Source organism: Psammomys obesus, unplaced genomic scaffold (assembly GCF_907164565.1).
Source record: "Psammomys obesus unplaced genomic scaffold, mPsaObe1.curated_primary_1811, whole genome shotgun sequence".
In the NCBI taxonomy this organism is placed as follows: domain Eukaryota; kingdom Metazoa; phylum Chordata; class Mammalia; order Rodentia; family Muridae; genus Psammomys; species Psammomys obesus.
The window spans coordinates 26,582,784-26,599,587 of NW_026592510.1; the positions used below are offsets into that span (position 1 = coordinate 26,582,784).

Sequence of the window (16,804 nt, forward strand, 5' to 3'; positions counted from 1 at the left end):
TCCTTTGTGACTTTAAAAGTAGAAGCTTACCATTAAATAGCTAAAGGATAATAGTTCTATGTCCACAATGCAGAAGTGGAGAGGGACACATTAAGAACAGCTCAGGGTCAACACTATTTAGGGTTGTCTTTGTGAAATATTACTTTTTAAATCCTTTGTACTAATAGTATTTTTTACATTCCATTGGAGGTAGTCATTCAGCCTCGATGGCCTTTCAAGACCTCCTGAATCAAGTTGGCAGCCTGGGAAAATTCCAGATCATTCAGATGATTTTTTTTTTTTTGTCAATCTTCAATTGCATTGTGCTCCCTCATACTTATTTGGAGAATTTTACTGCTGGTATTCCTAGTCATCACTGCTGGGTCTCCATTCTTGACAATGATACTGTTCTAGACAATGACACTGAATTCCTGAGTCAAGATGACCTCTTAAGGATCTCCATCCCCTTGGACTCCAACCTGAAAGTGGATAAGTGTCGTCTTTTTGTCCAACTGCAGTGGCATCTCCTTCATCTGAACGGTACCTTCTCTGGTGTAACAGAGCCAGATACAGAGCCCTGTGTGGATGGCTGGGTGCATAACAGAAGCACCTTCCTCTCAACCACTGTGACTGAGGTAAGTCATTCCCCAACATGAATTCATGATGGAATTTTACTAATAGCACAAATAATAGTTATTAATTTATTTATCAGCCTTTACCTTTTAGCCAACATGGATTACATTTATATTAAGCGTGAAACATATTTTTCATTGTTCAGTATTTTATACTAAGAATGACCTAGCTTATGAATTAAATTATTTATGAGTGTCTTCTAGAATAGACGTATGTGTATCACATGTGTGCTTGGTGCACAAAGAAGTAAAAAGAGGTTGTTGGATCCCATGGAACTGGAATTACAGATGTTGTGTGCCACTGGGTATATGCTGAGAACTGAACTCGGGTTCTTCCCAGCAGCAGTAAGTGCTCTCATGCTGAGCTATCTCTCCAACCCCATTACTAATTGATTTTAAGCAAATACTTATGTGCCTTCTTAGAAGTATTATGACAAGGAAGCATTATTCATCCTTGATTTAAAATGTGAAATAACTTGGTAATTGTACAAAACCACAATTCCATCTAAGGCTACTGCTCAGTGGTAGAGTGCTTATCTATTTTGGGTGTGACTCAGGATTCAGTCTCAGCATTGCTAAAAAAGGTCATCATGGTTTACCTATATTATAGGCTATAGTATTGCCAATTGTTGGAACACTGGTCTCACTTGATTAAATACGCACTTTTAGCAAAAGTAGGAAAGGAAGGAAGGAAAGAAGAAAGGAAGGAAACAAAGAAAGGAAGAAGGGAGGGATGGAGAGAAAGAGAGAGAGAGAGAGAGAGAGAGAGAGAGAGAGAGAGATATCATTCCTAGGCTCTATACCTAGTGGAATAATATGAGTGTTTAGACATTGATGTGTATGTTTAAAACATTCTTTAAAAATCTTTAATGATTACATTTTATGACCAAATTTGAGAACTTCTAGCTTGTTTTACAAGTCATTGACATAAGCTATAGAGTTAGATAAAGATTCTTGGAGAGACATATGTTTACCTGATAGCACAAATCATATTATATTGAAAGGGAATGCTGAAGAAGGACATCGAGATATAGGGTGAAGGTTTTGCTGAATTATTTGAGCTAACAGCATGGAGTAGCTATAATCTCTGCTTTGTTGCCTTTCTTCTTTTCTAGTGGGGCCTAGTGTGCGGATCTCAGGCACTGATTTCTGTCATCAGAGTTTTATTCATGTTTGGCTAATTTATAGGAAGTTTAATAAGTGGCAGTCCGACAGACAGGTGAGTGTCTGTTTTTAAAGCACTTTCATCCTCTTTACATGTACTTTCATCATCTGTGAGTGTTTTGAAATAAAATATTGATTGCAGATTATAGTGTTCTAGTAATGCACTCAAACCAAATGATCTATGAACAGATACTCAAGAGGGAGTCAGGAGGGTCCACAAGACAGTTTCTATATAGATTAAGAGTTAACTTGGGATCAAGGCCAAAAGATTTCACACCATTAATTTCACCATATTTATATATTCTTTAACAAACAGTTTTGTCCTTGGTCAATAACACTTTGCTCCCTTTTTCATAGACATTGAACTGAGTAGATGTGTTGCCAAGTAAAAAGTTATATTTTTTGTGGCTTAATCATGATGAGGAAAATGCCTTTGGATGCCTGTGAAACACACAACAATGTGTCATTGGGGATGTATTACAGAGTTATAACTGTCACTTCTATGCTTGATTCTGCTAATGCAGAATCTTTCTGGTAGTTACATATTCTACATTATATAAGTAGCCAATAATAAATGGAGCCATAATTTGTGGGATAAGAATTTGCACCCTGTGGGCCCTGGGGACCCTGCAGAGACTGATACCCCAAGCAAGAACCATGCATGGAAAGGGTGTGAAACCACTGCCCAGATGTAGCCCATAGACTCAGTCTCCAAGTAGGTTTTCTAGTAAGCATAGCAGGGGCTGTCTCTGGCATGCATTCAGTGGCCTGCTCTGTGATCACCTCCCCTGGGGGGGGGGGAGCCTTGCTAGGCCACAGAGGAAGACAATGCAGCCAGTCCTGGTGGTAGCTGACAAGCTAGGGTCAGAGAGAGGGAGGAGGACCTCCCCTATCGGTGGACTAAGGGAGGGGCATAGGAGAAGAAGAGGGAAGGAGGGATTAGGAGGAGATAAGAGAGGAGATCACAGCCACTGTACTAGGTGAATAAATTGCAATAAATAATTAATAAAAAATTAAAAAAGAATTTGCATCTTGTACCTGAAAATATTTTTCTTTAAATAGAGGACAATTTCTGTAGATGAACTTGCTACATTTTTCATCCCTCTTATAGGGACACTTTTTTTAAAAAACATAGGAGGTTGAAGCAGCGATGAACCAATCACATATTTTAAGACAGGCTATTTATAGGGAACTGAAGCAATGGGATATTCTAGGGGAGGCAAAACATTCCATCCTGCAAGGAAGCTCAGAAGATAAATAAACCAATATCTTTAAGAAATTCCTGAAATTGGCTCGATTCAGTAGGCTCCTCCTTTCCTGTGCATATATAAGTGGTAACCACTTCTTAGAGACACTCTCTGACAAACTGTTCTGCTCAGAAGAAAAGCTCAGATCAGCTGAACTTCCTGGAAGAAACAGTTACTAGGAAAAGGCTCAGATCAACAGTTACCAGCAAAGGACAGCTGCCAACCTGTTGAGCTACCTGACAGCTATGCAGGGCACTTCATGTTTCTGGGTTTCATGACCTATCACCCATGTTTGATGTGTTGGGGTGATGCAGCTGTGTTTGAGTCACTTCTTTAAGGACCTCTTCACCCATATCCCTAACATTAATCCCATAAAACTCATTCTTTCACCAAGTTGGACTTTTGTGGTATTTGTACTTTGGTCTCTTTCAGTACCCTAGCTGAGACAAGTAGACATTTGTTAACATCTTTCAAGAGTAGGGTAACACAACACTGTTATGGAACAATATTACTTTCTTCTTTGCCACAGAAAATGTCAATATTCAAAAATGGGAGGGGAGGAAGTACACTTAATGACAATCTTCAAATGTGTGCTAAAACTTTTGATAGTGTGATGTAATGAAACAGACATCAGTGACAACATAAAACAAAGAATGCTATTTAAAAGAACAGATTCATAAAGTCATAGAAGTCACAAAGTAGTAAAATTCAACAATGAAATCAATTAGAAGCAGTCTACACGAACAAATAAAAACTGAATTCCAGAACTTCTACACTTTAGTGAGTCTCCTTTTGGAAAGAGACAATTAGGCTATGTTGTGCCCGGTTTGGGAGACTCCAAAAGACCATTAGCCATACCAGGAGTCAGAAGTCATATGCAAAAGCAAAGGACAACAGGTAACTGTTTTAGTAACCACAATGATAATGGATATTTTGACCTGTTTTCTAATTGGCTGGTTTCAGGCTTGGCACATTGTGTGGTCATTCTCAGGTATGCTGTAGTTTTCTGCAAGTATAAACATGTTTTTTCTGAAGCTGGGGCAAGTTTTAGGTGATGTATAAGATGGGGGCCAGTGACAAAATGGAGTCTGTTATGTTCAGGCTCTTCAGCTACCATCAAAGATGCCTTATCATCTAAGGCATCACTACATTTGCCAGTCTTCTATATGACTTTTCCTATGAGAATATCTGGAATTTATTTTATACAATTCTGTAATATTTAAGCTGGCCAAGCTTTACAACAATTGCCATTTAATCATTTTATTTAACAGACCATTTATTTGTACATTCTTCTGCAATCTAAATTGAGACCGATATTTAAATAAAACATGCATGTCGTATAAGTACTCATGAGATGGAGTGTATTATTCATGTTATAATGTGAATAAGCTGTTGAGAGTTGCAAGTCATACATCAGTTCAGCTGTCAGCAATTCTGTCATATGTTAACATTGATGTGCCTACAAATTTTGGACAAATGACCTTTTCAAGATAGTAGAATAGATTATGTTTCTAGTAGTTTGGGAAACTTAGAATTTTGTTTTCTTTTTTTAAAATTTATTTATTTATTTTTATGGTTATTTTTTTATTTTTTATTTAACTTTTATTAATTACACTTTATTCATTATGTATCCCCCCATAAGCCCCTCCTTCCTGCCCTCCCGATCCCACCCTCCCTCCCCTTTCTGCATGCATACCCCTCCCCAAGTCCACTGATAGGGGAGGTCATCCTCTCCTTCTTTCTGATCTTAGTCTTTCAGTTCTCATCAAAAGTGGCTGCATTGTCCTTTTCTGTGGGCTGGTAAGGCTGCTCCCCCCTCAGGGGGAGGTGATCAAAGGGCAGGCCAATCAGATTATGTCAGAGGCAGTTCCTCTTCCCATTACTATGTAACCCACTTGGACACTGAACTGCCATGGGCTACATCTGTGCAGGGGTTCTAGATTATCTCCATGAATAGTCCTTGGTTGGAGTATGAGTCTCTGGGAAGTTCCCTGTGTTCAAATTTTCTTGTTCTGTTGCTCTCCTTGTGGAGTTCCTGTCCTCTCCAGCTCTTACTATTTCCCACTTCTTACATAAAATTCCATTCACTCTGCCCGACAGTTGGCCATCAGGCTCAGCATTTGCTTTGATGGTCTGAAGGGCAGAGGCTTTCAGAGGCCCTCTGTGGCAGGTTCCTAGTTTGTTTCTTGTTTTCTTTTTCTGGCTTTCAGAGGCCCTCTGTAGCAGGTTTCTAGGTTGTTTTCTTTTTTCTTTTTCTTCTGATGCCCATCCTCTTTGCCTTTCAGGATGGGGATTGAGCGTTTTAGTTAGGGTCCTCTCTCTTGCTTAGTTTCTTTAGATATACAGATTTTAGTGGGTTTATCCTAAGTTGCCTATCTATATGAGTGAGTATATACTGTGTGTGTCTTTGTGCTTCTGGGACAACTCACTCAGAATGATCCTTTCCAGGTCCCACCATTTACCTGCAAATTTCATGATTTCCTTATTTTTCATTGCTGAGTAATACTCCATTGTATACATGCACCACAATTTCTGCATCCATTCTTCAGTTGAGGGGCATCTGGGTTGTTTCCAGCTTCTGTCTATTACAAATAAAGCTGCTACAAACATGGTTGAGCAAATGTCCTCATTGTGTACTTGAGCCTCTTTTGGATATATGCCTAGGAGTGGTATGGCTGGATCTTGAGGAAACACTATTCCTAGTTGTCTGAGAAAGCACCAAATTGATTTTCAGAGGGGCTGTACAAGTTTACATTCCCACCAGCAGTGGAGAAGGGTTCCCCTTTCTCCACAACCTCTCCAGCATGTGTTGTCACTTGAGGTTTTGATCTTGGCCATTCTGATGGGTGTAAGGTGAAATCTCAGGGTTGTTTTTATTTGCATTTCCCTAATGGCTAATGAGGTTGAACATTTCTTTAAGTGCATCTCTGCCATTCGATATTCCTCTATTGAGAATTCTCTGTTTAGCTCTGTTCCCCATTTTTTAATTGGATTACTTGGTTTGTTGCTTTTCAGCTTCTTTAGTTCTTTATATATACTGGATATGAGTCTTCTGTCAGAAAAAGGGTTGGTGAAGATTTTTTCCCAATCTGTAGGCAGTCGCTTTGTTTTGAGGACGGTGTCCTTTGCTTTACAGAAGCTTTTCAATTTCATGAGGTCCCATTTATTGATTGTTGCTCTTAGAGCCTGTGCTGTTGGTGTTCTGTTCAGGAAGTTTTCTCCTGTACCAATGAGTTATAGGGTATTCCCCCCTTTTTTTCTAGCCTATTTAATGTGTCTGGTTTTATGTTGAGGTCTTTGATCCACTGGACTTCAGTTTTGTGCAGGGTGATAAGTATGGATCTATTTGCATTTTTCTACATGTAGACATCCAGTTGGACCAGCACCATTTGTTGAAGATGCTATCTTTTTTCCATTGTATGGTTTTCGTATCTTTGTCAAAGATCAGGTGTCCATAAGTGTGTGGGTTTATTTCTGGGTCCTCTGTTAGGTTCCACTGATCCACCATTCTGTTTCTATGCCAGTACCATGCAGTTTTTATTACTGTTGCTCTATAGTACAACTTAAGATCATGGATGGATATACCTCCAGAAGATCTTTTATTTTAGATGATTGTTTTAGTAATTCTGGGTGTCTTGTTATTCCATATGAAGGTGAGAATTTTTCTTTCCAGGTCTGTAAAGAATTGTGTTGGTAATTTGATGGAAATTGCATTGAATCTGTAGATTGCTTTTTTAAAATGGCAATTTTTACTATGTTAATCCTGCCAAGCCATGAGCATGGGAGATCTTTCCATCTTCCTATATCTTCTTCTAATTGTTTCTTCAGAGACTTGAAATTTTTTTTCATACAAGTCTTTGACTTGCTTGGTTAGGGTTACACCAAGGTACTTTATGTCATTTGTGGCTATTGTGAAGGGTGTTGTTTCCCTGATTTCTTTCTTAGCCCTTTTGTCTTTGGTATACAGGAGGGCTTCTGATTTTTTGAGTTAATTTTGTATCTGGCCACTTTGCTGAAGGTGTTTATCAGTTGTAGGAGTTCCCTCGTATAGTTTTTGGGATCACTCACCTATACTATCATATCATCTGCAAACAGTGATAATTTGACTTCTTCCTTTCCATTTTGTATCCCCTTGATCTACTTCAACTGTCTTATTGCTCTAGCAAAGACTTCCAGAACTATGTTGAAGAGATATGGAGAGAGTGGGCAATCTTGTCTTGTCCCTGATTTCAGTGGGATTGCTTTAAGTTTCTCTCCATTCAGTTTGATGTTGGCTATAGGTTTGCTGTATATCGCCTTTACTATGTTTAGATATGTGCATTGTATCCCTGATCTCTCCAGTACTTTAAACATGAATGGATGTTGGATTTTGTCAAATGCTTTTTCAGCATCTAGGGAGATTATCATGTTGTTTTTTTCTTTCAGTTTGTTAATATGGTGGATCACATTAATGGATTTCCGTATATTGAACCACCCCTGCATACCTGGGATGAAGCCTACTTGGTCATATTGGATGATATCTTTGATGTGTTCTTGTATTTGGTTTGCAAGTAATTTGTTGAGTATTTTTTCATCAATGTTCATAAGGGAAATTGGCCTGAAATTCTCTTTCTTTGTTGGGTCTTTGTGAGGTTTAGGTACCAAGGTGACTGTGGCTTCATAGAGTGAGTTTGGTAATGTTCCTTCTGTTTCTATTTTGTAGAATAGTTTGAAGAGAACTGGAGTTAGCTCTTCTTTGAAGGTCTGGTAGAATTATGCGCTGAAACCATGTGGTCCTTGGCTTTCTTTTTGGATGGGAGACTTTTGATGACCACTTCTATTTCCTTGGGGGATATACAACTATTTAATTGATTTACCTGGTCCTGATTCAGCTTTGATAAGTTGAATCAATCAAGAAAATTTTCCATTTCATTTAGATTTTCAAATTTTGTGGCATATAGACTTTTGAAGTAAGTCCTAATGATTGTTTGGATTTCCTCAGTGTCTGTAGTTATGTCCTTCTTTTCATTTCTGATTTTGTTGATTTGGATGGTGTCTCTCTGCCTTTTAGTTAGCTTGGCTAAGGCTTTGTCTATTTTGTTGATTTTTTTTTCAAAGAACCAGCTCTTGGTTTCATTGATTCTTTGAATTGTTTTCTTTGTTTCTAATTGATTGATTTCAGCCCTGAGTTTGATTATTTCCAGCCGTCTACTCCTTTTTGGTGTGTCTGTTCTTCTTTTTCTAGGGCTTTTAAGTGAGCCATTAAGTTGCTTGCATGAGATGTTTCGAATTTCTTTTTCAAGGCACTTAGTGCTATGAACTTTCCTCTTAGCACTGCCTTCATTGTGTCCCACAAGTTTGGGTATGTTGTGTCTTCATTTTCATTGAATTCTAGGAAGACTTTAATTTCTTTCTTTATTTCCTCCCTGACCCAGCTGTCATTTAGTAGCAAGTTGTTCAGTTTCCATGTGTGTGTAAGATTTTTGCTATCTCTGTTGTTGTTGAGGTCCAGCTTTATTCCATGGTGATCAGACAGGAAACAAGGGATTATTTCAAAATTCTTGTATCTGTTGAGGCTTGCTTTGTGACCATTATGTGGTCTATTTTGGAGAAGGTTCCATGAGGTGCTGAGAAGAAGGTAAATTCTTTTGTGTTTGGGTGTAAGGTTCTGTAAATGTCTGTTAGGTCCATTTGATTCATGACCTCTGTCAGAGACATTGTTTCTTTGTTTAATTTCTGTTTTCTTGACCTGTCCTTTGTTGAGAGTGGGGTGTTGACGTCTCTCACTATTAATGTGTGGGGATCTATATGTGGTTCAAGTGTTATCAATGTTTCTTTTACAAATGTGGGTGCCCTTGTATTTGGGGCATAAATGTTCAGGATTGTGATGTCTTCCTGGTGGAATTTTCCCTTGATGAGTATGAAGTGTCCTTCCCCATCTCTTTTGATTAATTTTGGTTGAAAGTCTATTTTATCAGATATTAGAATGGCTACTCCTGCTTGCTTCTTGGGTCTATTTGCTTGGAAAACCGTCTTCCAACCCTTACACTCAGGTAATGTCTATCTTTGTGACTTAGGTGTGTTTCTTGTATGCAACACATTACTGGGTTTTGTTTAGACATCCAGTCTTTTAGTCTGTGTCTTTTTATTGGAGAGTTGAGTCCATTGATGTTGAGAGAGATTAATGACCAATGGCTGTTAGATCCTTTGATTTTGATGTTGGTTGCGGTCATAAGGTTGTGTGCTTGGTTGTTTTTTGTTTTACTGTAGTGAGGTTAATTATTTCCTGTTTTTCCTTGAAAGTAGTTAGTTTTCTTGGGTTGTATTTTCTAGTGTCTTCTGTAATGCTGGATTTGTGTGTAGGCATTGTTGAAATTTGTTTTTGTCATTGAATATCTTGTTTTCTCCGTCTATGAGGACTGAGAGTTTTGTGGGGTATAGTAGCCTGTGCTGACATCTGTGTTCTCTTAGGGTCTGCATGATATCCGTCCAGGCCCTCCTGGCTTAGTCTGTTGAAAAGTCAGGTTTGATTCTAATGGGTTTGCCGTTATATGTTACTTGGCCTTTTTCCCTTGCAGCTTTTAGTATTTTTTCTTTGTTCTGTATACTTACTGTTTTGATTATTATGTGGCGGGAGGATTTTCTTTTCTGGTCTAATTTATTGGGTGTTCTGTAGGCCTCTTGTATTCTTATTGGCCTCTCTTTTAAGTTGGGGAAATTTTCTTCAATGATTTTGTTGAAAATATTTTCTGGGCCTTAGAGCAGTGAATCTTCTTTTTCCTCTATTCCTATTATTCTTAGGTTTTGTCTTTTTATGTGGTCTTGAATTTCTTGGACGGTCTGTGTCAGGAATTTTTTAGATTTAACATTTTCTGTGACAGATACATCTATTTCTTCCATTGTATCTTCCACACCTGAGATTCTTTCTTCCATCTCTTGTAGTCTATTGGTTATGCTAACCTCTGTTGTTCCTGTTTTCTTCCCTAAGTTCTTTCTCTCCACTATTTTCTCCATTTGTGTTTTCTTTAATTTTTCCAATTCTATGTTCAGATCTTGAATCGTTTTGTTGATTTCCTTCACCTGTCTGACTGTATTTTCCTGTTTTTCCATCAATTCTTTCAGCTGTTTGTTTGAACAATCCTCTGTTTCTTTTATTTCATTCAGTGATTTAAGCATTTCTTCTCTAAAGGCCACAAACTGTTTGGCTGCAACTTCCTCTATTTCTTTATGGATGGCCATAATCTGTTTGAGTTTATCTTCCTCCAGATCTTAAGTATTTTATTTGTTTCCTCTGTTATCCTCTTCATGAGCATAGTTGTTAGGTCATTTTCTTGGATTTCAGTTATGCTGGGGTGTCCAGGTTTACTTGCCCCTGGATAACTGAGTTTTGGAGATGCCATATTGTTCTGTCTTTTGTTGGTTGAGCTTTTATGCTGGCCTCTACTCATTGGACTATCTTAGGTGTTTGGGGTTAGTTTCTGGTGGTTCCTGGGCTTCTTGTGGTGGAGAGAATCCCCTTGGCAGGAAGATGGTTTTTCCTGAAGGAAGCCTTCTTAGCTTTTTGGGTATAGTCACTGTATTGCTGGTGTTTTTCAGGATTTGCCGCTGCTCACCTCAGGGATAGAGATGTGAGTGGTAACTGTTAGTCCTTGTTAGTGGAGAGGGTTCTCCTCTCACTTGGGGAAGTCCTGAAGATAGCTGCCCTGCTTCTGGGTTTCTTGCTGTAGATTTAGTTATCTGCTGCTGTAACCTGTGTGTCTTGTGGTTTAGTCAGTTAAGTTAGGGATAACTGGTTGCCCCTTGGAGCAGTATCTGGGGCTTGATCTCAGGGGTTCCAGGCTATTGTAGGTCTGAGGTTGGGGCTCTATGTCCCAGTACCTAAGCAGTAATCTGTGGCAGGTTGGTACTGCTCTCCTCGTAACAGCAGGCTATCTGGTGCACAGCAGGTCCCTGGGTTGGGCTGGTCTGCAGGACCTATTCCAGGGATATACTGGGTGGCCTAAGTCTGTCCCCTTTGCTTCATTCCCTGTGGGGATTTCTCCTGACAGTGACTCCCAGTCTCTGTTGCCCTGGGGCACACAGCTGGAGAGCTGATGCGCAGCAGCTGTCTGAGCCTGTGCCTGGAGCCCAGTTCAGTGCTGGCAGTGCACACCCTCTGGTCTGCGAGGCTTTTTCCAGGGAAAGCCTGTGTGACCCAAGTCAGTATCATTTCCTTCCTTCCCTGTGGAGTTCTCTTGCGACAGGGACTCTCAGTCTCTGGTGTTTTTGTGCCCACCGTTCAGCCTGGGAAGGTGATAAGGACAGGCAGGCGTGTGGCTCTGGTCTGGGGACCTAGTGCCTGTGGGACCTGGGATCTTTTCCCGGTTCTGGCTGGGGGACCTGAGAGTGGATCCGACTGATTCCCACGCCGTGGGAGTTTCCTCTCACCTGGGAAACATGATCACTGTTGTTTTAGGGCCCAGAGTTCAGCCTCTTGGTCGCTGAATGGGAAATGTTGTCCTGTCCTCGACGCAGTGTTCTCCTGGCACCGCCATCTTTTTGTCCCCCTTGAATTTTGTTTTCTTATGTTAAACACCTCTTCCTTACTGTTTCTTCCTGGTCAGTGTTGCTTATTTCTTTCCTCAAAACTTTCCAAAAGCCCCTTGGCCTGAATCATGGCTGTCTCATAACCTGTACTGGAAAGTGGAACAAGAATTTCAAGGCCAATAAATCCAAATTTAACAAAAGAGGTTTTAATGGAGGTGCAGATCAAATATTCCTGTGATATTACTTTAGTTGTGTTCCATTCATCACTCAATTTGCAAGTGCTTGTTCAGGTACCTACTGTTAGAAGAACCATATGTGTTTTGTACTACGCTCACCTGCCCAGCAAAGGTTCATGTGTTTGAATCCTTTGTCCTTTAGCTTTGGAGGTGTTTTGGGAGGACATGAAACATTTGACAGCAGAGTTTGACTGGCAGAATTGAGTTGTTTGATTGTATATTAAAGGAAATACCTATTCGGGGTCTGTTATGATTTCCGTTTATTTGTTCAGCCTCTAAATGACTCATCTCTGACATGCTCACGGCACCATACTGCGGTCTACCATGCTTTCTTCATTGTGATGAACTGTATCTGCTGACACTCTCTACCGAAATAAGTATTTTACCCCTTAAGTAGGTTTTAATGGGTATTTTGTCATATCAATAAAACAAGTCAGTAATAAATATGCTAAATATATGATTTGTTGTGGATATTTATGATATATTGTAATTCTAATGTAGTACCAACTTATATGGCACAAATTAATAAAATTGCCTGTGAGAAATCAACAAGAAGCCTTGTTTCACTATGTATATTGATTTATGAAAAAGGAAAAAGATCTTTTGAGCTTACACATTCTTGGTTATTTCTAATTATTTATTATTTGTAATTATATCCATCTTGATGTTTCATGTAACTTGGGAAGAAGTTCATTTTCACATGTACTTTACTGCAAATGGCCTTCAATGAGACCTGTGCAGAATTTGCTCTCACCTTTCTCATCTACTGCTCAATTGGATTCCTCTCAGGACTGTCTGTTGATGGTGTATTAGCAAATAGTTCCTTGGTCAGTAAGTTAAAGGTTTTGAAATAGGACCTTGTTCAAATTTTGGTTTTGACCCTGGAAATCTTTCTTAAGTCAATATACCTTTTTCTCTTTCAGTGGACAAGCCCTAAATTCCTAGCCATGGTGGCACTGCTGTTATCATGTGCTGGTGCTATTGGACACATAATATTGGCAGGCCTGGCTTTTACATTTCCAAACTGGCACCACCTTCAACTGGCAATGACTGTACCAAAATTCTTCTTCCTCTTTCCTCCTCTGTGTTATGGAATTCTGTGAAGATAATGAACCTGGAATGAGTATATAAGAAACACATTTCTCCTTGGTCTATACCTGATAATGTGCACTCCTCTTTGTACATATGTGATATAATAACAAGCTGCACTGTCAAGAATACTGAATTCAGCCTAAAATTAAATTAAATGTTAAATAGTTTTATAAAACCAAACATAAGTGTAGCAAGAGATAGTAGCATATTGAAGAGAATTCACTCTTTATACAAAAGTAATGTGTAACTGTGAATTCTGTATTTTGCCTATTAACCAGACAAAATGTATAACCTCTCATTAAATTTATGTTACAAATAGACAAATAATTTTAAAGAAAATATATTGAAAATATTGGATATATTATACTAGTAGAAAAAAGTATAATATTCAGGAGTTAAGCATCATTATGAAAAGTTTAATTTCCTTTGGAAGGAAAAAAACAAAAGGAGAGTAGAAATAAATGAAACCTGAATGTTCTTGGTCTTTCTGCTTTGTGTGATGGCTATTCTTGGTTGTCAACTTGACTAGCTCTATAATGAACTATAATCCATAAATGGAAGGTACACCTGTGAAATATTATTTTTGTTGGTTTGAAGTATGTGAATCCACTTCTAGTCCTTACCTTTGAGGTAAGAAGACACGAGCCTTTATTTGGATCTTGAAGCAGGAAGACACATCTTTAGTCCGGGCCACACCTTCTGATAGACACCTATATAAGGGCATGGAAGAAGGAAGCTTTTTTCCTCTTGCCTGCTTGCCCTCACCTTGCTAGCACATCTACTTCTTCACTGTCAGTGAAGACTACTTCTTTGGGATTCCAGAATATACAGAAGACTAGCCTTGTTGGACTGAACAACTGCTAGATTCTTGGCACAGCTAGTTGTTCGTTGTTGAATTAGCTGGACTGCAGCCTGTAAGTCACCCCCATTTCCTTATCTCTCTCTAGAGATTGATTCTTTCCATAAGTTATGTGGCTCTAAAAAACCCAGGTTATAGATATTTTAGTACCAGAAGTGGTTCTTGAGAAACAGAAGTATAAGGATGAATCCTTTAAATAGCTGGAATGGGTTTTTCAATTCACCAGCACCTTCAGCTACTTTAGCTTCTCCCTTTCCTGGTAGCTCAGAGAGTACTGAAAGCCCATGGTGTGAACTACATTACAAACTTAAACAGCTAAATGCATTTGATTATCCTGATTCACCAATTATGAGTGGCAATGCATTTGGTGACTTTCATATGAACATCTGACAGTTTGGGTCAAAATAAGGAAATGATGGTGTTGGTTGGTTGCTCTTAGCATCTCTGAATAAACTGATAAAAGCTAGTAATGAGCTATATGATAAAATTAACCAACTTCAGAATATGGTGAAGGACAACAAAGAACTTAGTGATTAAATTGACAGGCTCCAGATGCACATAAACAGTGTAAAGGTTTCCAAGAGTGCCATGTAAGAGAATCTTCTCTCCAGCAGCCACAGAGCTTGAGTTAAAGAAAATAAAACTGAAGGCCTCATTATGAGGTTGGCTGAATCACAATAAAAATTCAAGTCCTAGCCTCAGAGGGTATTGATAGTTAAAGTGAGGGCAATGATTAGTAAAGAATGGATCCTATATATTGGGGTGGAGATGTGTGGGAGGACCATATCAAAGCTAAGAACTTTTCCTGATGACTGAGGATGTTGAGCATTTCTTTAAGTGTTTCTCCACCATTTGATATTCCTCTATTTAGACTTCTCTGTTTATTCTGTACCCTATTTTTAAACTGGATTATTTGGCTTGTTGGTGTCTGATTTCTTGAGTTCTTTATATATTCTGGATATTAGCCCTCTATCAGATGTAGGGTTGGTGAAGATCTTTCCCAGTCTGTAGGCTGTCATTTTGTTCTGTTGACAGTGTCCTTTGCTTTACAGAAGCCTTTCAGTTTCACGAGGTCCCATTTATTAATTGTAGATCTTAGAGCTTGTGCTGTTTGTGTTCTGTTCAGGAAATCGTCTCCTGTGTCAGTGAGTTCGAGGCTCTTCCTCACTTTTTTTTTTCAATAGATTTAGTGTGTCTGGTTTTATGTTGAGAACTTTGATTCACTTGGACTTTAATTTCATTCAGGGTGACAGATATGGGTCTGTTTGCATTTTCAACATGTAGACATCCAGTTAGACCAGCACCATTTTTTGAAGATGCTATCTTTTTTTCCATTGTATAGTTTTGGCATCTTTGTTAAAAATCAGGTGTCTGTAGGTGTGTGCATTTATTTCTGGGGCTTTGATTCAATTCCATTGATCCACCATTCTGTTTCTATGCCAGTAACATGCTGTTCCTATTACTGTTGTTCTACAGTACAACTTAGATCAGAGATGGAGATATCTCCAGAAGTTCTTTTATTGTACAGAATGGTTTTAGTTATTCTGGAGTTTTTGTTTCTCCATAGGAAGTTGAGAATTGTTCTTCTGATATCTGTAAATAATTGTGTTAGTATTTTGATGGGAATTACATTGAACCTGTAGATTGCTTTTGGAAGGATGGCCATTTTCACTATGTTAATCCTACTGGTCCATGAGCATGGGAGATCTTTCCATCTTCTAATATCTTCTTCAATTTTTTTCTGCATTGACTTGAAGTTTCAGACCCACCACTATTTGCCTCTAGACCTGTAATGAAACTTAAACATAAGCAGGCTCTTAAAAGAATGGTAGAAAGTGTAGCTCATGAGGAAATTCACTACAATACTAAGGAGCTTAATGAGTTTGCTTATTCATTCAAGAAGTCTGGGAAATATGTGTGGGAATAGATTTTAATGGTGTAGGATAATAGTGGAAGAAACATAAAACTAGATCAGTCTGAGGTTATTGATATGGGTTCTCTGAGTGAAGGTACTAGGCTTAGTATGGAAGCTTACACTGTTTTTTAAAAAAAGGGGTGAAAAGTTTCTTTGAATTGTTAGATGAAGTATTTGTAAAACAATGGCCCACTGAAAAGAAGTTGGAGACATGTGTCTTTTGGCTTAGTGTTGATGAAGGGATTTGAAGGCTCAGGAGAATGGCAATGATAAAGTGGTTATGCTGTATAAAACCTAATCCTCCACATTGGTAAGGCCCAGAAGAAATACCCTCCACTAACCTTGTAAGATAGAAAATGGCAAGAGGGAATCCAGTACATTTGAAGCATTTTATTGTTTCCCTTTTTCTTGTGTCAGACTTTAGGGCTGGAGATGCTGCTGCTCAATTATATGAATTAAATGCAATGGGTTTAACTGAGCTCCTGAGGTGGCAGAGGCCAGGTGGTGGCAGTATTGAATTAGCAAAGACAAGGTGATTAAGTTATTGTAATGGATAGCATAGACGGAACAATGTTCACAATCGTCTAACTTATAGTGATCAGCATAGACAAAGTAAATTTTATAGTGGTATGACTGATATAGATCATTGGTACTGGTTAATCAATCAAAGCATTTGCAGACATGAAATAGATAAAAAGCCTACTGAACTTTTGTTAGATCTGTATAAGTGGAAAAAGAAAGGGTACATTGGATCATGGCAAAAGGAAATTTCAGCCTATGAACCAATTTTCAGACTTGAGCTATCTTGTAGTCCCAGAACCTCTTGAATAAAGAGGTGTTCATGTTTTCTCAGGAAGGATATTGATTTAAAAAAACTATTTTTTCCGGTTAATCTTACTCCAGTCCTTACCAAGAAGTATATATGTGTGTGGTAATATACACTGGGGGAAAGGAAGCAATCAGACTTTTAGGGGTATGTTGGGTACTAGTTCTGAATTGATGGCTGATTCAGGTAGATCCAAAGAAACACTGTGGTCCTCAATTAAATAGGGTTTTTATAGAGGCCAAGTGATTAATGGAGTTTATGCTGAAGTGTGACTCACAGGAAGTACAGTAGGTCCCCCAAATCATCCTGTGGTTATTTTTCTAGTTGCAGAATGTATATTGGGACAGAT

General features: G+C 38.7%; 1 protein-coding gene across 1 annotated transcript in view; it reads left to right on the forward strand.

Moving 5' to 3' along the window:
* Positions 1–206: 206 nt before the first annotated feature.
* Positions 207–16,804, forward strand: part of LOC129681809 (solute carrier family 22 member 27-like) — a 46,096-nt gene continuing 29,498 nt past the window's right edge. The window contains 4 exon segments of the mRNA XM_055613983.1: positions 207–614; positions 1,727–1,832; positions 12,442–12,605; positions 12,687–12,847. Of these exon segments, the coding sequence (XP_055469958.1) occupies positions 207–614; positions 1,727–1,832; positions 12,442–12,605; positions 12,687–12,847 (839 nt within the window).